This window comes from Neltuma alba, unplaced genomic scaffold (genome assembly GCF_004799145.2).
Source record: "Neltuma alba isolate B1F8T4 unplaced genomic scaffold, ASM479914v2 tig00012473_pilon, whole genome shotgun sequence".
NCBI lineage: Eukaryota > Viridiplantae > Streptophyta > Magnoliopsida > Fabales > Fabaceae > Neltuma > Neltuma alba.
The window spans coordinates 104847-129213 of record NW_021636948.1 but is presented as its reverse complement, the minus strand read 5'-3'; the positions used below and the strand labels follow the sequence as shown (position 1 = coordinate 129213).

General features: G+C 31.6%; 2 protein-coding genes across 2 annotated transcripts; one reads left to right on the top strand and one right to left on the bottom strand.

Annotated features, from left to right (window-relative positions):
- Nucleotides 1-213: 213 nt before the first annotated feature.
- LOC114727427 (probable disease resistance protein At4g27220) lies at nt 214-4718 on the bottom strand. Its single transcript, XM_028914136.1, has 10 exons — nt 4548-4718; nt 4328-4418; nt 3996-4085; nt 3795-3893; nt 3546-3695; nt 3373-3461; nt 3214-3289; nt 2861-3104; nt 358-2586; nt 214-272 (listed from the first exon to the last, which is right to left on the bottom strand). The coding sequence occupies exons 1-10, from the start codon at nt 4712-4714 to the stop codon at nt 214-216; spliced, it is 3294 nt and encodes a 1097-aa protein (XP_028769969.1). The 5' UTR covers nt 4715-4718.
- Nucleotides 4719-21476: 16758 nt separating this feature from the next.
- LOC114727419 (zinc finger BED domain-containing protein RICESLEEPER 2-like) lies at nt 21477-23265 on the top strand. Its single transcript, XM_028914128.1, has 3 exons — nt 21477-22603; nt 22682-23003; nt 23104-23265. The coding sequence occupies exons 1-3, from the start codon at nt 21608-21610 to the stop codon at nt 23181-23183; spliced, it is 1398 nt and encodes a 465-aa protein (XP_028769961.1). The 5' UTR covers nt 21477-21607; the 3' UTR covers nt 23184-23265.
- Nucleotides 23266-24367: the final 1102 nt, after the last annotated feature.

The window sequence follows — 24367 nt, the reverse complement described above, 5'->3', positions numbered from 1 at the left end:
CAAACACAGACAATAGCAATGTTCATATACGTATATTATGAAGATAAATAATGAGATGATATCCATATTATAATAAAAGAGAAAGTCAAATCTTGGAGGAGATTTGCACCTGAATATCATATTTCCAATAGGGTCGGGGTCCCAAGAATGTCTCCTCTGTTTTCATTTGCATTTGAAGCTTATATCCTTCTGTGATCTCTATATGAGGGGGGCTTAGTTTCTCACAGTATCGGGCCTCAAAACATTGGAGAGAAGGACAGAGCATGGTCCCTCTGAATACAAAAGTTAATTCTGGTAGAAATTCCAGTCTCAACGATCTCACTTTGGGAAGAGTGATAGTAGGGTTAAAAGTGTTGCCGCCATTCTCTCTAATTATTTCTTCCATCGACTCACAATCTGCAACAGAAATAGTCTCTAGGTTTTGGAGCTGTGCTAATAATTCTGACGTCATCAGAATCGTCATTCCGCTACATTCCTGAATATGGAGTTCTCTGAGATAAAGGAACAGGCTATTCAAGGACAGAGGAAGTGGCATCACTATTTGTGTCAAGTTTTTCAACTCATCAAGGTACAGCCTTTCAACTAACATGACAGAGGCGCAAAATGAGCAAGTGGGAGTGCCACAGAACAAGTACTCCAGCTCATCGCATGCCCTTATTTCGAACCATTCAATTTTTGGTAAATTATTATTATTTTTTTGGACTGATAAAGCACAGCAAAGGCAAGTTGTCCTTGTCAAATGGTCGCACTCGCTTATAATCAACTCTTTGACGTCTCCTGGAAGTACCGCTACTCTATTTGCCCAATCAATACCACATAAAAACACCCTTTTCAAGTGGCAGGCTTCTTCATCAAGTGAATCATCATCATCACAAGGTGGTATGACTAAACTTAGATAATAACCTTTGAGTCCGCGATCTTCATCTAGGAAACTTATAACAAAGTCATTAAACTTTTCAATATCACAAAAAGTGACTGATATAACTTTCAGCTTTCTCAAACCTCGTAGATCCATTGACGTTGAGTGGCACCTCATCAACAGAGACTGTAGATTGGTCAATTCGGATATTGTTGATGATGAGATTGTGAACCCACCTGTACCTTCTAGATTCAACAATTCAAGATTGACCAACAATTCCAAGCCACAAGGTTCTTCACTGATTGCAGTACATGAAAGGTCCAACTCTATTAAACGCCGCAGTTTTGCTAATGAAGGGACATACTTCAATTCTCCACATCGTGAAAGTAATAATGCAATGAGACATTCCAAGTTAGATACAGATTTGGGCAAATGCCCAATGCTTGTCCGAGACAAATCAAGTATTTTAAGGGCAGGCATGTTAATAAAAAAATCATCTGGAATCCATTTGAGATAAAAATTAGAATCTAAAAGTAATGCGGAGAGTTTAGAGCACTTGGGAGATGTATCATTAAAAATTTGCGGTACGTTGCTTCTACTTAGAAAAACATTCTGCAAATTTTCATTCCATTTTCCATTCTCTGACAATCCTATTAAATTCATACCATGTTTTGTCATGATTTTTTCAGTCTTCTTTGCAATAGTAAGAGCCATGACCTGAAGTAAAGTGTGCACTCTCCATGTCCCATTCTTTTTCAACAACAAACTGCTATTTTTTAACTTTTGCCACATGGCATAACCTTCATTATATCGCATCGTGAAGCTCTTTGTCCCATCTGTCCATTCCCCATAGCAAAATCTTCTAACCAAAGGCTCAATATCGCTATCCCAAACAGTCTTGCTGACACTAAATGCACAATACAAAAAAAACCTTTGCAATTTATCATTTAAGAAAGAATAACTAGATTTCAATACTTGAAATACCCTCTCATCCATATGATATTGCTCGTCACCCTTGTTTTGAAGGCATTCCAACAAATGATCCCATTCTCTTATGTGCTCTTTTCCCTTCATGCTTCTTGCTATCATAACAATTGCAAGGGGCAAACGCTCACATTGTTTTGCCACCGCCCTTGCTTTAGGCTCCACCCCAATCGGTTGTATTTGATGGACTCCAAGAGTCTTTTTAAACAAATCAAAACCATCTTCTTTGCCTAGAGGTTCTACTTCTATTATGTTCTTCATACAATTCATACTTTGGCACACTTCCCACAATCGAGTTGTCAAAATCAATTTAATCCCATTATTTGAAACTGGAAATCCAACCTCTTCTAAATAGATAGGATTCCAAACATCATCTAAAATGACGACACATCTAGTTATGTGTTTGAATGCATGCAATAATTTCCCTGATATCCTTTTGACATCACACTCATCAGATATGTCTAAATTAATTGATCTTGCAATGGCCTTTTGCAACTTGCAAATGCTATCATCATAATGTGACACGGTAACCCAAATAATTTGCTCAAAGTCATCACCAGCTTCTTCTAAAAGTTTGTTATGCACATGAGTTGCCAAAGCTGTTTTCCCTGCTCCGCCCATTCCCCATATCCCAATGGCTGACACCTCATCTTCTGTTATCCATTTCCATATTTGTTGAGTATACCTTTGAAACTCTTCTCCCAATAAATCAATTGGCGGCAACAAATAACCTCTAGAACATTCTAGCAATAAGAATAAGAATAATCTATTAACATGAGTTCACAAAAGGAATTATAGATTTCAAATGCATGGAGTAAGAAGAATAAAATAGAAATAAATTCAATATATTGCATTTAGATATCCTTTACCATGTCTTAAAAACAAAGTAATACTCATCTAGCATGATGCGATGATAGCGGTTACTCCAGGAGAAATTACAAAGAATGTACAAATAATTTCTTACAAATCACTTCTCAAAAAGGGAAAGGGTATATATATTTAAGTTGAAGCATATACCTGTTTTCAAACGAACATTTTTTCTCTTCACTGTATTATCAGAATCATCCAATTCCATGTATGCCCCTCCTCTTCCAACATCTTCAACCCACTTTCTTTTAGTTCCACGTAAATCTAAATCTTCTTCACTATGGGCTTTTGCATAACTTCTTGCTGCTTCATCATATAGTCTTTCTTGTTCATTATTCAGGTTACTCTTGAGTAACTTTAAAGCCAAATCCAACCTTTCTTTATCACTGTCAAACTGAAATTTGTCCATATGTATTATTTAATATATGATAGAGTATTCATAGATTCATGTGCATGTGTGTGTATAAGAGCATTTAGCAAAACTAATTTGCATGTGACCATACCTGAAATAAGGGATTTTGCGTCACATAATGATCTGATTGTTGCATATAATTAATAACAAATATACCACAATCATGTCTACATATGGGGAAAAAAAAGATATGGTCAAAATGGATAGTTGCTTTAATAAAGATTATAATCTAAAAGAGCCATAAACTCACCCATTAGGCTGTAATAAGATATTGCTCGCCATTCTCCTATCAAATTTCGTGAACATAACATTTTCAAAGAGATTATCCATGGCAAGCAGCTACACAAAAAAGATACATTCTAAGGAATTAAAAGATCAATCTATTACTTGCATGTATATCACGTGCGTCTTTGTACTACTTACCAGGTTCTCTGTTGTTTGGTCGCGTTTAGTTTCATCCATAAATCGATCACATAGAGAATCCCATATTTCAACTTCCTGATTCTTCGTATGAATAATATATAGATAATAATGTCCACATGAATTTTTCTCAACATGAACAGGAATAAATATCTGTGACATGCATGTGATCAAACAAATCAAATTGATAGACAACCAAAAAGAGTAATCATTATGAAAAGTGAAACATCAAACTAGATAGAAAGATAATACCTTCTCACAATCCACCGATTCAGACATGTAGTTGTCTCTCATATTATTCCGCTGAACAAAGTCAAGGAAGAAACTTACATCACCACTATCGAGTGCTTTCTATAACAAAAGAATCCTTAATTAAATATTCTTGTCAATTAAATTGTCTTTAATTCAATAACTAACAAATATCATCCAATTGAAAAGGGAATAAGAAATCACCGAAAACATCACCGGAAGATACCAATTCGAAACTTTACTTTTGTTTCTCCTTTCATTGTCAGTGAGGATATCAGCAAAAAAATCTATTACCTAAGAAAATAGGAAAATTAAACACTACCATATAGCAAACCCCTTGCTCAATAATAACAAAATAGAATAAAAGTAGGATTAAGCTACAAATTTATCCCGAAAGTTTAAAATTGTAGTAATATTTCCTCCTATCATTAAAAATATTAACAGCCAATGTTACTGTATGGAACAATATTGCTACGATTATAAACTTTCGGAATAAATTTGTACTTTAATCCATAAAAGTATAAGTAAATACTCACCGATGAATCCAAATGAGCCCCTGGTCTAAGTGTGGTCAATTGAGATTGATACAGAAAAGAACGATGCGACGAAAAAATTTCACATCTATCACTAAAGAACATACAGGGTGAATGATTTAATTAGGCTTCACATTAGAAAAACTACATATTACTACTACTCACACATAAAAACACCAATTATATATATATATATATATAGTTGTAAGCATATGAATCTAACCTTAAACGCTCAAAAACGTATTGTATCAACTGTAAGTCAGGTTCGTCCACAACATTATTGGGAACACAAAAAGGGCCGACCTTAATCCTCTCTTGATGCATAGCTTCTGAGTCGATTTGAACTTGCTGGGGAGCCTTCATCCCTTCCCACATTGTTTTGGGGGACATGTAACAATCAAGAAAATATTAATTAAAAACCGAAATATGCACCAAAAGAAATTAAAAATTGAAATACTAACAATACCCTTTCAAGGTATGCCAACATACTATTTCTCTACTCCAATTCTTAATATAAGACCCAATTAATTAATTTAAAAATATTAACAAAACTAAATAAATTACTTTAAAATATTTATATTTACCACTTTCTTCAAATTAATTTGTCTAACTCATAAACTACTACCTTCGATGATTAGTATAAAAACTAGATAATTAATTTAGAAATATTAAAAAACTAGATAAATTGGCTATGTATCATAAATATGTGATGATCACTCTAAATTATCCTCTCCAATCATATGTATTGAATGATTAGAATTATTCCTTAGTGAGAATCCCTTGCAATCAATAAGGATATTTTAGGTGAAGATGGGAGACCAATTGGATTGATATCTTATATTTAGGAACAAATAGAATTTTTAACTAACTCTTGTATTAACCGAACCGCAAACCAAAAAATCATGAAAATATGTTATAATTAAGTCATTAACTTAGCTTGTTTAGTCTTCCTAAATTAGTCAATGAGATAGTATACATCATTATTCATTCAAATTAAAATAATATTATCTGAAAGAGATCCTGTTTCAGCCTGGTGTCTTTGCTGGAAAGAGAAGTAGTACAAGGTCGAATACCCTTACCCTTAATTTGATAAATATGAGATTTGATTCGATTCGTACTTGCTGCAAATTCAAATCCACAGTGATTGCACTTTACTTTCTTCTCCCCTTCCAATACAGTGACGTGTTTCCACGCTTCAACATCCTTAGGCCTTCCACCAGCTGATCCTTCTTTCCCCATTATTCTTGCAAGAAGAAATGAATATCTGACTGGTTTGAAGATAGATATGGAATATGGATGCCCAAATCAAAGCAAAACTATATAGCAGAAACAAGAACCGAGCAGCGTAAATAAAGAGAGAAATTAAAGAAGTTACTTGCATCAGGTTGTTGGAAGATCCGAGATGGATGATTTGAAGCCAGCAGACAATAAGGAAGAAGATAATGGCAGTGTCTGCTTTGATCCAAAGCTATGAAACTATGAAGCCAAACTTTGTCCCATCCCAAGGTACAATCAACCGAAACTAAAGATGCAAAATCACAATTATTAGAAGAACAGACCGATTAGATCTGATCAAGGAGAAGTCATGGAGGCTGCTGAAAGAGCAAGACTCCTTCTAGCTTGTGATTAAGTTGAGACTTGCTGGTAGGCTGCCCCCCTCTTGACTGAAAGCCTGAAGTCGCGTTGCAAGTTCAAAACTCTGAGGAGGTATTGCGAGGAAATGACGGTAAACTAAAGTCACATCAATAATGGAGGGGAGAGATTAAAGTTTTGTCGGTCCCGTCAATCCGATTGATTATTGCGTGTGAAAGAGCAGAAAGAGAAAAGAATTGATGTGCTGAACACAGAGCGAAGTATATTTTTCATTTGCATGCAAGGTTTTAAAATATTTTGTAGTGTAATTTATGAAAACTAAACTTCTCCATTCCTTGTCATCATCCTCGTCAGGATCTTGAGAAAAAAAATAGTTATGCTGTTAAATATCATTTCGCACTAGCAATTTTGATTTTGTGATTGCTGGTTAAAAAAAAGAAGAAGGAGAAATTGTGAATAAAAACTCCTGAATATGTAAAATTATGATTTGGGACCTTCGATTTGGAAAATAATTCATTTTAACAGATGACAATTTCAATAAACCAAATCACAACTTGACTGAAAGTATGTCAAATGACAAGTTAACTATAAGAAATGACAAGTTTACTTTAGTGAATAACAATTTCAAGAGACTAAATTATAATTTGACTGAGAAGCATTTCAGATATTTCACTACGATTTGATATTTACAAAAATAGAATCGGGTCTTTATTTGTTATTTTTTAAATTAAGAGTTCCAAATCACAATTTTATATATTTAAGGGTCTTTATTTGTAATTTCTCAAAAAGAATTGATTTTCTAATTAGTTTTTCAAAAGATCTGCTAAATACATGCATATTAATTATCATTAAAAAATATTTTAGTATTTTTTGGGTTTAGATATACCTAAAAAATATATAAGAGTTGGATGCATCACAATACTTTAAGATACATGATGCATTATAAAAATATTTCAAGACGTTTGACGTAGAGAGAAGTGATAAAAAAATAAAAAAAGAGAAAAAGAAACTAATAAAATGAAAAAAAATTATAAACATATAAACACCTTTTAATTTGGGTATCCATTAAATATTGAATATTATTTTTTCATGATTAAACACAAATATTTATACTTTTTAATTAAATTATATTATTTTAATTATTACCATTCTAACTTAACTTATTGACTAACCTAATTTTTAGTGTCCTAATTTTAAGCACTCCTACATGTGCTCTATATGTTATACACTATAAATTTAATTCTTTTGATATCTCCAATTTTTATTATTAATATTTTGAGTCCCATTTAGGGTTGTTCACAGGACGGAGTTTCCGTCCCCTCTCCCCTCCTGAGGTTGTTCTTGTCCTGTTGGAACTAGGACAGGAACAGGATGGGTCAAAACATCTCATTCCAATTTTTTAACATACCACTTTAATTTGGGTTTGAATATTTTTTAGGTTGTAATATTTGTTTTTATTCTATTTCTGAAGATAAAAACATTAAAACAATATTATGTAGAAAGTCTACTGTGAAAAAATAGTAAAAAAAATACTATATAATAACATTATGAATTGTTTTATTAAGAAAGGATATTATGCTGAGATAACACTAGTCTATGACTTAACAACTGAAAATCATTGTACAAAAAAATTATTATTAGTAAGTAAATTGAATAATCTAATAATAATTATTAATAAGTAAATTTATAAAAAAAGAAAAGAATGGGAGAAAATACCAGGAGACTTGTAGTTGTCATGTCCCAAAATCTTTTTTATTTTGTCCAGTCCCATCCTGTCCCAAATTGATTGGGATGGGACAAATTGAGCACTTATAGTTTATAAGCAATAAAAACCCTTATACACTCTTCTCCTCTAATAGAATATCCAATACTTGGTTCATAAATTAACTTTTTCTCTTAGAATACAGGGTTGTTTGGCGGTAGAAATCTCCTATAAGCACGTTTCACATAAGTCGAGATAAAACTCTTTTCATATACTTGCTTCGTATTCTGTAAATTACTATTAAAAACAACTTATAAGCCACTTATAAATTGTTCTAAACGGGCCCATAATGTTGATTTTCAAAAAACACCTTTAAAACTCCGCTTTGATTTTTTTTTTTCCCGAAAAGGTTATCCATATTTTCTCGATGATTATGTGCAAAGACAAAAGAAACTGGATTGTTTAATAAACTAGTAGAAATATTGGTTTAAAAGTTAATAAATCATACCGGAGTCAGATTGAAGTTAAAATAATAATAATTAAAATGTGTAAAAATATTTCTATTTTAACTATCAAAATAATATTTTATCTTTTTATTTATTTTCTTTCACTTCTTAGGGTTTGTTTGGCCAAAGAAGAGGGGGGCGCAGGGGAGAGAAAATGAGCCGCTCCCTTCATTTAGTTAAAAATTTTAGAGGTGAGGGAAGTCAAAATGTCCGTCACCTCCTTGCCTCCCCCTCCCCCTCCCCCCTCCCCCTCCCCCTACCCATTTGAACTCCCCTCCAAATTGGGGGTTTTTGGAGGGAAGCTAAATTTTTGGACTATCATACTCTTATGATTTTTTTAATATTCCACTACTACCCATTAAATATATTATTATAATATTTATTTCAAATAAAAAATATATTATCCTAAGTATAAAAAATATAAATGATTATAATTAAAAAAGTATATTATAACAAAAATGAATAAAAATAAAAAATTATTTAAATAAAAAATTATAATATTATAAAATTAATTTTTAATAAATATATTATTTATTAAATTTATTTTAAAGTTGAAAAAAGGAATAGCATAAAAAGAATAAAATTTTATTTTTCTTAGAGCATATAAATTTGTTGATTTGATTATTTCAAATATGTTAGTTAAAATAAAAAATTACCATACAGTTTTTTAATACACATATTAATATGATAAGATTAAATTTTTATTAAATTATATAATTTAAATCAAGATGTAAGTTAATTTATATAATATAACGATAAAAATATAAACTAATGTGTAAGGGTAAAATGATAAATTAATTATTATACTTTTTCTTCTCTTCTTAATCAAATAAGGGATCATTAAATATTTTTTTCTTTTTTTAATCAAACCAAATAAAATAAAAAATAAAACCTCTCATTCTCTCTCTCAAACCAAAAGGTTCTTATTCTCCCTTCCATGTGATTTGGTTTTACTTTTCTATTTTTTTTTTTTTACTTTTTCTTCTAACTCTTTCCTCCCTCCCACAAGCATCCATCAAATTATATCACTTGCTTTTAGTTTTTCTCATCTGCTACGGGCTGATCTTGTCTTCTCTCTCTCTCCAAGCCTCCCATCTCTTCTTTCTTCCTTGTGTCCTTACCTTTAATGAAGGTCTCTTTCTCTCTCCTTTTTTTCTCTTTACCTTTCATGAGCAACACGAATGACGGAGATAGCCACTTAGCTGGTAGCGACACCATGGAGTGCGAATGAATGGAGCAAGAAGTGAAGATTGAAGACGACGTTGATGTCGCAACCACGAGCACTAACGAAGTTCGATCGGAATACTGAGTTTAGCAATGACGGACGCAAATGAGTTTTAGGAAAGGACATTTAGAGCATTTTTTTAATTGCTTTCATTTTTTCTCTGAAATTGAAAAATTATAACTTGGGCAACCAACAACCCAGCGAGTTAACTAGTTATTCTCCGCTCGTATCCAATTAAACTGGTTTGCACCGGGTCGTTTCCCATCAGGTTTAGGAGCTAAACCAGATCGGTTTTTAGACTTTCAGTCTAACTAGCTTGGTCCGGTCCGATTTTTCATTGTGTGCTTAACTTAAAAAACTATATTATAATTGTTTAATCCTAATTCCAATAACAATTTTTTAAAAAAAAAAACAATCATGATTATTACATTTAAGACTAATAATTTTAAGATAATTAAATGACTTAAAATATAGTTTTTAACGTTAAAAAACCAAACCAAAATTTTATATAAAATTAAAAAAATAAATATATACTTTACCCTATTATATTATGGTACTTTGGTACATATATATATGTATGTATCTGTTATAGTATTTGTATTTATGGTGAGCTGAAGGAAGAGAGAGAGCTTGTATAGTTGTAGTTCAAAGGCTTTTCAATGAGATAACAAGGTCATAAGCCCTCGTCTGTAGCAATATCTAACCAACCCCAAAGGCCGAAGCATACGGAGCCCCAATACAAAAAATTAACAACAAGAGCTGAATTGGATGTAGCTGCCATACACATCGTGCAAGGGCTATGGAGTTGCCATTATTGTTGTTATTGCGCTTGAATGAGTAAGCTCGACGAGCCGCTGAGCCCTGAAAGGCACGGGCTATTGTTATTGCAATTCAGGACTATATTCCACGTGCAGATTATTTGGAAACCATGTCAGCAAGCAATTGCTTTTATCATATACTATTTCCGGTTTTTAATATAAGAGCTAATTCAAGATTCAATTTAATCCTAAATATAATATTTTAATTCACTTTGTCCTATAAGTATTTATCCATTTTGCTTTTAGGTAATCTCTATGTGGAAACTACCCACATGTTAGGGAGTTTCTTTTGTATTGTAACAAATTGAAAATAAATTGTAATATTAATATATTAATTATTAATTATATATTAATTTGATTTATAATTATTAATTATATTTATAATAGAATTTTATTATATTTTATAATTTTATTATATTTCTATTTTTTCCTATTTGATCACATATTATGGGAGGCGAACTCTTTCTATGCTAAAAGAATCTTATTTTAAATTGGAGTATATACTCCGTAAGACTTATTTAACTAATTTAATTAAATTAATAAGGTTAAGTGTGGAAATTAATTATAAAAAATATGAAATATTTTTTCTAAAATGTTATAATCATTTTCTTTAATATCCTTCCACTCTCCTACTTAATTATGGTTGAGGAAGTATCAATAGAGTAATTTAAAAAAATTAATAACTATAAAAAATATCTCTTACATTAAGGTTAAAATTAACTCAATAATTAGGTTTTACATTAAAGATTGAAAGAATAATACTTTTTGAAGAAATCCTATTTGTCCCGTAAAATTCCCTCTCTCTTTTTGTTTGTGCACTTCTCTACTACTTCTTATATGCTTATATGTTATATGCAATAAATAAAAAATATTATATGTCATCAAAATACGGTTTCAATACACATAATTAATAAATATATTTTTTTAAAAATAATATTTATTTATTATAAATAATTAACTTAACTAATTTTTTATATAGGAAGAAGCACAAATATGATCCCACAAAGTCGCAAACGTTGCAACCGTTTTGAGGTTGTAAATTTGACCTTGATTATAATATTTTGAAGCTGTTTCTTGTTAATTGAAATTTCAGTTCAAATTTCTTTTGATTTTAACTTATTTTTAGCTTAATAATAATTAAACTCAAATTTGACCTGCACCTACAACTTAAGTGTAATTTATTGCAAATTTCCTTGCAGTATCTTAATCTTTTTCTTACTTTTCAAAAAATGAGAAAACCAATCAAAATAAAGTTTTCACTCCCCCTAATAATTAGAACTTAATCATCTTTATTAATATTACATCATTTATATATATACACACACATATTTTGGGGATTTGATTCTTGTTCCAGCCTATATATATTGCCTGATCATGACAAATAGATAATTCATATCTTTAAGCAATATTTACAAGAATATGCTTACCATTTATTATTTTGTTTTAAAATCTGATTTTGCCATTATACTATCTCCGGTCCTAAATATAAGAGCTAGTTGACTAATTTGAGTAAATTAAGAAAATAAGTTAAGTTAATTATTTGTAATAAATAGATGTTGTCTTTTCTAAAATATCTTTACTAATTAAGTACATTAACTAGAACTACTATTATTAAAAAGACTACCTTGAGAAAAAAAATAGATAAATATGATAGACAAAATAGATTTAAGTCTTATAATTAGGATCAAAATAAAAGTCAAACGAGGTCTTATATTAAAAACCGGAGGGAGTACTTAACAATATTAGTACCATGTTAACAAATATACATTATAATCAATGTGAAGGTATTTAAGAAAGATTAAAAAAAACAAAGAAAGACACAAAAGGCAAGTGAGTTCATTCAAGTAATTCAATTATAAAATTTATCAAATGCAATTATGAGTAACTAATTTGAAAAAAAAAAAATCTTCTACTTCATTTGTTAAAAAAGTGAGAAATAGTAAAAAGAAAAACTTAAAAGTCTTTCTTTACCAAAAGCGACATTCAAAATTTTAGAAGTTTAACTAGTATGCAATATCGCGCAAAATATCAAATTTACACACTTCTCTTAAAATAAAATTTATCATCCGGTTTCGTCTAATTTTAAACTTTTTAAACAAAACACTCTCAATTTACACTGTATTTTAACACTTTTTTCCAAAATTTCAGTTCTTTGTTATTCTTTATAAAATTAAATGTCTTTCTCGCATGTCCTCCCCGAATTTCATGTTAAAATTATTAATATTAAATAGCTTCCCATTGTCTAGTATCAATTTTTTTTTTTGGTGAAATACGGGTCAATCAGCCCAATTTATTACTTAATCTTTAGAACTCGTGGGTATGAAGTTCCCACCTGATCACTGTACAAAAAACTCCTCACACACCTTGGTGGAGTTTCAAAAAAACAAATATCATCTTCAATCAGTAAACTTAAATTCGCTAAGGCATCTGCACAAAAATTGCCTTCTCTATGTATATGTTGTACCTGTACCTGTTGAAAACAATTCAGATCTTTACAAATCAATTTTAACAAGCTTGATTGCATCTCTGCACCTTCCAATATTTGTAGTAGTAGTTGTACTACGGCTACCGAATCGTACTCTACAACCAGTTTCTGAACTTTTTTTTCCTTCGCTAGAGTTAAACCTGTTGCTACACCCCATAATTCTGCTTTAATTGCAGAGCATACCCCCAACTTTCTAGCAAATCCTCCAATCCATCTTCCTTCACTATTCCTCAGCAATCCTCCACAACCTGCAACTTTCTCCCGTCCCTTTGAAGCACCATCAACATTGAGCTTTATCCACCCCCCACTAGGCTCTTTCCATCTGATATACATTTCCTGCTTTTGGTCAGTCCCATTAAAACAACTCTGTTGTGCCATTAGCACTTCATCAGCATACTTCTCAATTACTCTTTTCTTCCCCTCTGGTATAACAAAATTTTCTTCAAAGATGCAGCGGTTTCTCCAGTTCCAAAGCTGCCAGACAGTGATAGCAAAAGTCAAAGCCCATTTACTATTCAGATTTCTTAAATTCCATTCTATCCAAGCCTTCCCATTTAGTTGATAGAAGTTTAAATCCACCGTGTCTAGTATCAATTTACTTAAGCAACATATATTTTCTGAAATGGTAACTATGCTTGCTTGCGCTATCATCTAGAAGGTCCAAACTGACTCTCCACAATCCCAGTTGTAATTAATTTTTATTCTAAATGTGAGAAGTAAATAATTAATTTGTAGATATTTAAAAAATTAAGTTAATTAATTATTTGTAAAAATGTGAGCCGATTTTTTTAAAATATCATTTTTAATTATTTACATATTTCCTCGATGAAAAACATTCTTAATATATCTGTGAAATTAATAAGGAGCGTTGAAGAAAAAAATTATAAATTTGGGAGATAGTGATTTTTTTTTTTTTAAATTAACAACTTGAAGGCTGAAGCGACAAAGGGATAGAATATGCAACCTCTCGCTCATAGAGGAGAATTCATGCAATCAAATTATGAGATTTCCTAAACTCTAAATAAATCTTAAAATCAAATTAGGAAATATATGTTTGTCTGACTGACTTAAAACTAACTTTTACAGATGGAATATTAACCCGAATTTTAGTTTTGGAATGGAAAACAAGAAGTTGTTTTCAGGAATCTTTCTCAAATTTTGCAAACCAAAAAGTCAAAAACTGAAACTGGGAAAATGATAGCCAAGCATGAGAAACTTATCTTAACGGCAACAACATTGTCAATGATACTGAATGCAGTGTGCGTATGGTTCTCAACTTCTCATGAATTTAAATGAGCAAGCAAAGATAAGTTGGGGAAAAAACATGTGGAGCTAAGGAGGTGTTTGGCAAACTTGCCAAAAGTGCTTTTGAGACCCAAACTATAGTTTGGCCTGAAAAATACCCAAACATCCTATTATTTTTTGAAACCATAGTTTGCCCTAAAACCATGGTTTAGCCTATCAAAACCATGGTTTCATCCAAAGCAAACAATTTTCGCTTTGGACTATGAAAATACTGCTGCTGCATAATTATAGTAGGTCTCAGAGGAGAGAGGAAGGCGGAGTGGATAAATTGAAGTCTTTGAGGCGATGATGAAAATTTCTCACATCAATAGGCTCCTGGATGGTGAAAATTCCTCACATCTATTGTTATATAATGAATTTCAAATTCAATTTTGCCACAAAAAAAAAATCATGAGATTTTATGTTTAAAATCTTCAAAAAAAAATATTTTTCAGTTGGCAAAAAAAAATCATTTTTTAAAAACATATTTAATCTTATATCTTATAAATATATATACACATGTTAATTATTTATTAATTATATTATCTTATGTATTATTAATTATGTTGGTAAAAAATATATTATTAACAATTTTATTTCTTCAAATTAAAATATATCATAAAATCTATCTTTTATATAATTATCATATTAACTTATGCCTTTTTTAGTAATTTGTATATATATATAAAAAGTACTTCTGATAACAATTATTCAAACGCTCTCAGTCTTCAGAATCACTTTTTCACAAAATCTATTTTGTATGAAATCTATTTTTCTCAGAATCTATTCTCTAAATTATAATCTGGTTTCATCCAAACGCCCTTTTAAGTCAAGTCAGAATTTAATTTTAACAGGTTAGGTCTATCTCATAATAAACTGTATTGAGCCTAATTTTTGGCCCGTCATATTTTTGTTAAGCCCAAGTCTAACCTTTATATAAGCCCAAGTCTAACCTTTATAAAGGTTCGGCCTCCTAGTATAATATATATATATATATATATATACACACACACACATAGGTTTGGCCTAATTAGAAGCCTATTAAAAAACCTTGTACTACCTTCAGTCTTAAATATAAGAGTTAGTTGACTAATTTGAACAAATTAAGAAAATAAGTTAAGTTAGTTATTTATAATAAATATGTGTTATCTTTCTTAAAATATCATTGCTAATCAAATTTATTAGTTAGAACTATCATTATTAGAAGGGCTATCTTAAAAAAATAAAAAAAATATGAGAGATAAAATAGACTGAGATATTATATTTGGAATCAAAATAAAAGTCAAATGAAGTTCTATGTTAAGAACCAGAGGTAGTATTTTTTAAAACTTCAAACAGGCTAACAGGCTTAGACTTCAAATAAGTTGAAAATAAGTTGTCTTTGAACACATTGTAAATAAATTATAATTACATAAATCAATTCAAAATTATAATAACTCTATCCAAATTATCTAAAATACAACATAAAATATAATATTATAACATGTATAAATGGGCCTGACAAGCATAATAGGCTTCTCAAAAAATTTGAGCTTTAGTTGTTAAGCAAAACAAGCCTTCAAAAAGGATGAATCTACTCCTATTTTTAAACAAACTAGGTTGTTTAGCCTATTTCCTGCTCTGCAACAAGAGCATCATTTGCCTTCTCTATGCATAAACACAATTATTCTTCCCCGCTTCAAAAGCTAAGGTTTCAGTTATTTGTTATTCTTCGTATAATTAACTTGTCTTTCTCACGTGTCCCGCTCTGTAGATTATTATAGGTAGAAATTAATATGGCTAGATTATGGTACCTTTGATCTTAATTATTAGATCCTCTTTGTAGACTACAAGTAAAGTTTTATAATTAGAACTAAAAGTAGTTCAAAATTTTTGTGAATTGTGAGCTGTGTACAAATAATGTCACTAAATTTTAAATTGAACAATAAACTCCCCTAAACTTTCAAATCTTGACAAATAACTTGAACCATAAATTATAAGGAAAAATAATTTCGCAATTTCACATAAGCAATCTAACCATTAAAGAGTCGCATAATAAGTAAACAGTATGCATTTATAGTAATTTTCTGAATGAATTTGTCATTGCTTTTTGCTCACTTGTTGTGAGATTTTTAATAATTAATCGTTTATGTAAGACTGTTGAGTAATTTTTCATACATTATATACCTCCTTAAATTAGTATTTTATGTGCACACAATCCCCTTGGACTTTGATTTATATGCAGATAACACCCTTAAATTTAAGCTATGTGCAAATGGGTAATCAATAAAACTAATAGTAGAGGAATTACTGCATAAATGTGAGAGTTTAAGGGATTTAACTTAAAGTTTCAAAAGTTAGAATTTAGAAAAATTATCTATACATAATATAAAGTTGAGGGAACTATGTATCATTTAGCCAATTAATATTAAATTAGTTTTTCCATGCCTTGTGTTCTTTTTTTTTTTTTAAATAAATTATAATGATTATTCCAATAGTTTTCAGTTGAATAATAAGAATGCACTACCTCCCACGACACGCCATTTTCAGTTGCATCAAAATGACTAGACTAGGGGCATGGTTCAGTTTTTATCTTTTGTTCTTTTTCAGGGTTAAACGTGCCTAACATCTTATCTTAAAGTATTTTGTACTTGTACATTAAAATATTTTTCAAATACATTGAATATTCTAAAATATTTTGTAGTTCATCCGATACCTTGAATTATTTTTTCACGTCATCTAACACCTTAAAACCTACTGAAAAAATCTTTTATAGTATTTGATATATATTCATTTAAAGAACCTTCTGAGGAGCTAATGACAAAATTAAAATTGTTTATGAAATGATACTTTAAAAACATAATTGCTTCTGAAAAAAATTAATACTTTAGTAGTAAAATTGTACTGCAAAATATTTTAAAGGTACTCGATGCACTTTATAAAATATTTTAAAGTGCTGGACGCATATGATAAAATACTTTAGAATGTTGGGCACACCAGTTTCTTTCATTTTATTCTAATCTTTCGTCAGAAAATACTTTGATGTAGATATTCAAAGTTCATAATTTAACTAAAAATAATAAAAATTATGTTGAAATTTCAGCGAGGATAATAAAACCTTTTTTATCCTTGAAGTCTGCCTCAATTGTTAATTTAACCCTTGAAATTTAATTTTTATTAGTCAAGTCTTTATGGTTCGTTGGAAGACATATAATCTTAAATAGGCATATGGTGATTCCATTAGTAAAATGCATTCTTTTGTTAAAAAACTTAAGCATGGCAAACTCTTAAGATCAAATAATAATATAAAATTATATATAAAACTTTAAGGCTTTGAGTCATAAAAATTAAAACTTTATGAATCAAATTGATAGCTGAGACGCATTTGGCAAAACCATTTTGAAGGAAGTTGAAAATACTAATAGAACAAAATTAAATATTTAATTAAAAGAAAAAATATATGTATTGTATTAATAAAAATTGAAAAGAAGCGTAAGTATCTTCAAAATGGTTTTCCAACATATGTAATAGATCCAAAGTTTCATTATCCCTTTTATCAATAATGAAAAATTGTTTTTCAAGTTGAGATTATATAATAATAAAATTTAAATATTATTAACACGGTTAAAATTGTACTTTCAAATAATTTAATAATGATTAGATTATGGGCTTGAGCTCTACACAAAATATAAAAGAAATGACAAAAAAACACCTCCGAAATAGAAAAATTACAAATAAAGACTCGTGATAACATTAATAATATTAGTTTTGACAACCATTTTTGTAAACCAGTCCTTGTGTGTCATTTTTCTGTTTTGGCGGTTTTTTTTTTTGCCATTTTCCCAAATATAAAACAAACCACATCATTTCTAAGTTAGGACCTATACACACACATATATATTTATTGAGTTTAGGATATTCACCTTATAGTAGTGAATAACTTTAGAACTGACTACAAAAATCTTTCCATATAACTTATATATATATATATATATTATATGCATTGATATATAGATACTTGTAAAATTTTGCGTTAAATTTTTAAATTAATAATAACTTTTTAAGTAAATATTCTAACAAAAAGTTATGAAGTAATTGTTGTAAATATAACTAAATGGATATTGTATATTGTTGGCAAAAAATGGATATTGTATATTGCAAAAAAAAAAATTTTGGGCCAAAATACAAATTTTAATGGATAAATTGTGTTATTGGTATTTTGCTGGCCTCCAATTTATTAAATTTGATACTGATTTGAATATATGAAGGAAATTAGAGCCGTCAAAACGGGCCAAGCTTATCGGGCTAGCCCTTTTAAGCCCTTTTAAGTGGAGGGCCGGGCTTGTATTTTAGGTGGTTTAAAAAGAAATTGGGCTTAAAAGGGCTAGCCCTATAGGGCTAAAAAATAAAAGGGCCAACCCTTTAGGGCTAAGGGCTAGCCTTTTTAAGCCCGCCTATTTTTTTTATTATTATCAATATATTTATAAAGTTATATATTAGTCTTTTATGAATAAGTTTAAATTAGAAAAATACTTAGAAGAATCAATATTCAAACTAGATAATTGAAAAGAATTAGATGTCTTGGACTTGTGGAAGAACAATTAAAATCAATTTTCAATTCTTTCAAGAATGGTAGCTGATATTCTTAACATGTTAATCACCATAATAGCTAGTAGATCTTCATTTACCATCGGTTTACATATCTTAACAAAATGTAAAACTCTTCTTATTCGAACAAATATTTAGGCTCTTATTTGCACTTATAACTACTGCATAGTTTTATTTTAGATAAGGTAAATGAAGACAAAAACCTTAATATTTTTATTACTGAAGAAAAGCTCACTTTTAGTAGAGAACAATCAATATTGCTGATCTTGATGATACTGATGAAAATGAAGATAAAGATAATAATGATGTTGATATTGTTAATCTTTAGCTGTTAGGTTTTTATCTTTCTGTTTTTCATGTTTTGTTAGATTTTGATTTTTTTTTATTTTGGACAATAGTTTATTGGCATTTAATTTTTTTTCTATACACCACTAATTTATTTTACTTATATTTATAATTTGAATACAAAATCTTAGAAGTTTTGTTGTTTTATTTTTTATTTTAAAATAATTAAAAAGAATTTAAATTTTAAAAAATAACATAAAAGTCAACTAGCTCTTACATTTAGAACTGGAGGTAGTATATATGATTAGAAAAAAGAGAGGAATATCTTATTTATTAGAATCAACATACACTACTCATTACAACTCACAATTGATATAGGGATAAGGAGCAAATTGGTTTCCAGAAGTTTGCACTTAGAAATGTTAATCACCCGAAAGTTTTTTTGGATGCAAATTTATTCCAGAAATTTAAAATTATAGCAATATTACCCTTACTGTTAATAATGTTAATAGTTAATGTCATTATTTTAATGGGCAGTATTAGCTTTCTTACCGATAAAGGGTAATATTACTATGATTTTAAAGTTTAGAGGCAAATTTGTATCCCAAAAAAATTTCGAGTGCTTAGTGCTTCTAAGTAAAAACTTTTAGGATTGCACCTTAACTCATTAATATAATTCAGAAAACACGTATGAGGTGAAAAAAATCCAGAAAAGACGGGCTGATATTTAGGCGAAGAAATATTACAAATAACAAAATTTATTGACACTGCTTTACTGATAATAAATTAATTTCATACAGTACACTAGTAATGGTTTGGAAAGAACAACAAAATATATATACTTGGGTTACATTATATTTATACTCGAAAATGATATTTTAGTCTCTCTTACAGAGATTAGTACACTTTATTCCTCAGTTACTAATAATACCATTTAGATATGCCATTGCTGGTGTCTTTTTTGTAGTACAAGGTCGAACACCCTTACCCTTAATTTGATAAACATGAGATTTGATTCGATTAGCACTTAGTGCAAATACTGATCCCCAGCCATTGCACTCTGCGTTCTTCCCCCCTTTCAATACAGTGACGTATTTCCACGCTTTATCATCCTTAGGTAGAGCCGGTAAAACGGGCTGGGCCCGCGCCAGCCTGCCTAAAAGAGCGGGTTTGGGTTAGGAAAATGCTAGCCCGCTGAAATCTGAACTTCGTCAGCCCGCTCCGCCACGGGCTAGCCCGCGGGTTGGCGGGCTAGCCCGCTTTTTTTTTTTTTTTTTTTTTTTACGCTACCTCACACTCTTGTCTCATGGTCTTATTATCTTATGGTGGTTCTGGTCCAAGTCCAATTTCACCAAGCCTTTTTTAATTTTTAGCCCAACCCAAAAAAATTGTTCCCCGGCTGCCCTTTGCGCTGCGCCCCTGCTCTCTAAGCCAGTAAGCCTCTAACGCCCTAAGTCAGTAAGTCACTAATTGTCTAATTCGCACTTTGCACTTCACTGTTTCGCAGTTCACGCTTCGCCGTCGCCCCTCGCTGAATCGCCTTCGCCCCTCGCTGAATCGCCTTCGCCCTTCGGTTGACCTTTACCCCTACTCCTTCAGCCACGAGCCACCACACAGCAGTCCCCACTCGACTAATCGGCTATTCCCCACTCCCCAGAAACCAGAATCGCCGGCACCGACGCTGACCACGCATGTAGCTCACCGCGACACGGCCTCGCTTCTTGTCTCCTTGATTCGCATCGCCATCACCCAGCCCCATCATCTTCGTGTCGCAAGCTCGCAGGCGCAGCAACCTTGTTTCGCGAATCGCAAGACGCAGGCTCGAGGCTTTGGCTGGATGTCTTCGTCTTTGATTGTTGGCTTGTTGCTCTGCTTTCTTCGTCTTTGATTGTGGCTGGAGCTCAACTCGTCCTCTCAGGCAAATCTTCCTTACCTTCGATTTCTGCTCTGCTTTCTTCGTATTTGATTGTTGCTTGGCTGCTGGATTTGATTTTGGATATCCGCTCCGTCGCTCGTCTTTGATTTGTTCTTTCTGTTGTGGTTGATTTTGCTGGATTATTGGGATTAGTGTTGTTATTTGCAAGTTAATTTTAAAGCAAAATGGCTACTGATGGTAGTGGAACCGGAAGAAAGGAAGTTGAGATTACCGTTCCTGATGAAACAAATACGGGGGGAACCAATCTATACAAGGAAAAACCCCTGAATCTTCTGTGCAAGATAATTCAAATAAGAGGGCAAAGAAAAATACATCTGATGTCTGGAAGTTTTTTACTAAAATTGGTGTGGTTAATGGCAAACAAAAATCAACCTGTAATGGATGTGGAAAACCATATGTTTGTGGTGGAAAGGAGTATGGAACTTCAACCCTTAGGCGTCATATGGAGATGTGTGTGTCACTGCCAAAATATAAAGACATTGGTGACATGATGATAGACCATGCAGGGAATGTAAGATCCAGGCAACTTGATCATAACAAAGTTCGAGAAATGATTTCTGCTTGTATCATTAAACATGATTTACCATATTCATTTGTTGAGTATGAAGCGGTTAGGGAGTTGCTCAAATATTTGAATGCTGATTATAAGAACATTACTAGAAAAACTGCAGTGATGGATGTTTGGAATTTTTATATTAGTCAAAAAGAAAATCTAAAGAAAGTGATGATAGATTGTCCTAGTAGAATATGTTTAACTAGTGATTGTTGGACATCAATAACTGGTGAAGGTTATCTTTGCTTAACTGCTCATTTTGTTGATGAGAAGTGGCGACTTAATAGTAAGATACTTGCATTCTCTAAAATGGAGCCGCCTCACTCTGGGGTTGAATTAGCTAAAAGGGTGCATGATTTATTGATTGATTGGGGGATTGAAAAGAAAGTATTTTCTATTACTTTGGATAATGCTTCAGCAAATGATGTCATGCAAAATTTATTAAAAGAGAGGTTGAATTTTAATAATGACTTGCTATGCAATGGGGAGTTTTTTCATGTGAGATGTTGTGCCCACATCTTGAATCTCATAGTTCAAGAGGGTATGAAAGTAGCAAGTGATGCTATGCATAAGATTAGGGAGAGCATTAGATATGTAAGGCAATCAGAGGCGAGGAAAATTGTTTTCAAGAGATGTATTGAACAAGTTGAAGTTCCTGAAACAGTGAGTTTGAAGTTAGATGTCCCAACTAGATGGAATTCTACACATGCAATGCTTGAAAGTGCTCTTAAATATCGTCGTGCCTTTGCTAATTTGGCTTTCAATGACACCAATTATCCTCATTGTCCAACCAATGAAGAGTGGGCTAGAGCAGAAGCAATGTGTAAATTCTTGAAGCCATTTGCAGTGATTACAAATTTGATGTCTGGGTCAACATATCCCACTTCTAACATGTACTTCAATCAAATATCAAAAATTGAGTCAATGTTAAAGCATCATATGCATAATGATGATTCTGTGATTCGAGATATGGCTGTTAGAATGCTTGACAAGTTTGAGAAATATTGGGATTCATACTCTGTCATTCTTTCACTTGCAATTATCCTTGATCCACGGATGAAGTTTGATATCGTAAAATTTTCTTACTCAAGACTTGATCCTACAAATTGTCATGAGAAGGTTGAATATGTTAGGAGCAAGTTGTACAGTGTTTTCAATGAGTACAAAAATCTGGTATCATCTTCATCTCCAACCCATATTGTTCAAACTGAATCAAGTTACAATGCTAGATCCATTCATCTTGCAAACATTGTGCCGCCTAATTTCTCTGTGAGGGATCAATCTAACTACTTGGATGCCTTTGATGTAAGTTTTAATTTGTTTAATAGTTAAATATTTTCCTTCAATGTTACTAAATACTAATGTTTTATTCTTATGATGTAGGATTATCTTGAATGCAAGAGCAAAGATAGTGCGACAATAGAAAAGTCTGAATTAGATTATTATTTGGAAGAGGCAACACTTGATCCTACCTTGTTTGTAAACCTACAGGTTTTGGATTATTGGAAGAGTAACTCATCTCGGTTTCCTTGTCTTGCAAAAATGGCATGTGATATTCTTAGCATTCCCATAACCACGGTTGCCAGTGAATCAGCTTTTAGTATTGGTTCACGAGTTCTTACAAAGTATAGAAGTAGTCTTCTTCCGGATAATGTGCAAGCCCTCATTTGTACTCGTAATTGGATTCTTGGTTTTCCATTTAGTGGTAATATAATCATATTTGCTTATTTGTTTTATATATATTAATTTTTCTATTAAGTGTAATTGAGCAGTGCAAATCTAATACTCTTCTTTATGTGTGGCAGAAGATGATCCCGAAGAAGAAATAGTTTCTATCAATCCTGAAGAAGCTTCATTTAATGCTTCAAGTGTCCCACCCGATTAGATCATGTTTGGTTTTTAGATGTGTTTTGTCTGTAATATTTAATTTTTGGACACTTGAATTAATGTTGAATTGTTGCTGGATGTTGGTTGGTGTTTTTTAATTGTTTTGGATGTTTATTTGTCCTTGAATGTTGTAATTTGTAATGAAAAATGCATTCAGGTGTGAAAAAGTGCCAAAAATAGCATGTTTTCGCTTTTAAAAAAAAAAAAAATACAGGCCAGCCCGCCTTGGCGGGTGCGGGCTTCCACTCTGCCAGCCCGCCAAAATGCGGGCTACTTGAGCCCGCTCCGCTTTCAGCCCGCTCCGCCACGGGCTGGCCCGTATCCGCACCGCCAGCCCGTATTACCAGCTCTAGTCCTTAGGCCTTCCGCCAGCTGATCCTTCTTTCCCCATTATCATTCCTTTTTCCTAAGAAATCTGCCTTATTCCAGCAAATAGAAACAATCTTCACATCACATTCGGGTTGATATAAAAAGGAAGCTAAGTAAGGAATCTGACTGCTTCGTTTGAAAATAGATATATTGAATATGGATAACCTGATCAGAGCAAAACTCAAGAGAAACAAAATAAAGAGAGAAAGTAAGTTAAATAAGGAAGAAGATGAGGTGTGTATGTATAAAACAATATAATGGCAGTGTCTTCTTTGATCCTTAACGATACATGAAACTATATATGAAGCCATTATTGTAGCCAATTACTCCATGCCTACCCAAAATGAAGGTGATGTAGAGAAGAATCTTTTCACTTTACCAGATTGTTTGGACCGCGACAAGGTTCATTACAAAAAAATTGACTTTCAACGGCGACAAAAGTTGCCGCTGAAAGTATAAAAGTCACCGCTGATCGTCGTTGAAAAGTCGTTGTCGTAGCAGCTGTGGCTGAAAACTTTTAGTGGCGACTAAAAAAGTTACCACTGAAAGATACTTTTCAGCGGCGACATTATCTCATTTGCAAATGATATCCACAGTGTTCACAAATATTCATTTTTGATTTCAAAACTTTCTTATAATTTAGTCCATAACAATTTTCACATTGAATCCACAAATGTCTGTATTTTTTAGTTTCCTCTAGATCATTAGAACTTTATCTTCTAGTTAAATCACTATCACTCATAGCATTCGTGCGAGGTGTCGCCGTTGAAAGTGGACTTTCAGCGGCGATTTTTTTTGTCGCCACCGAAAGTC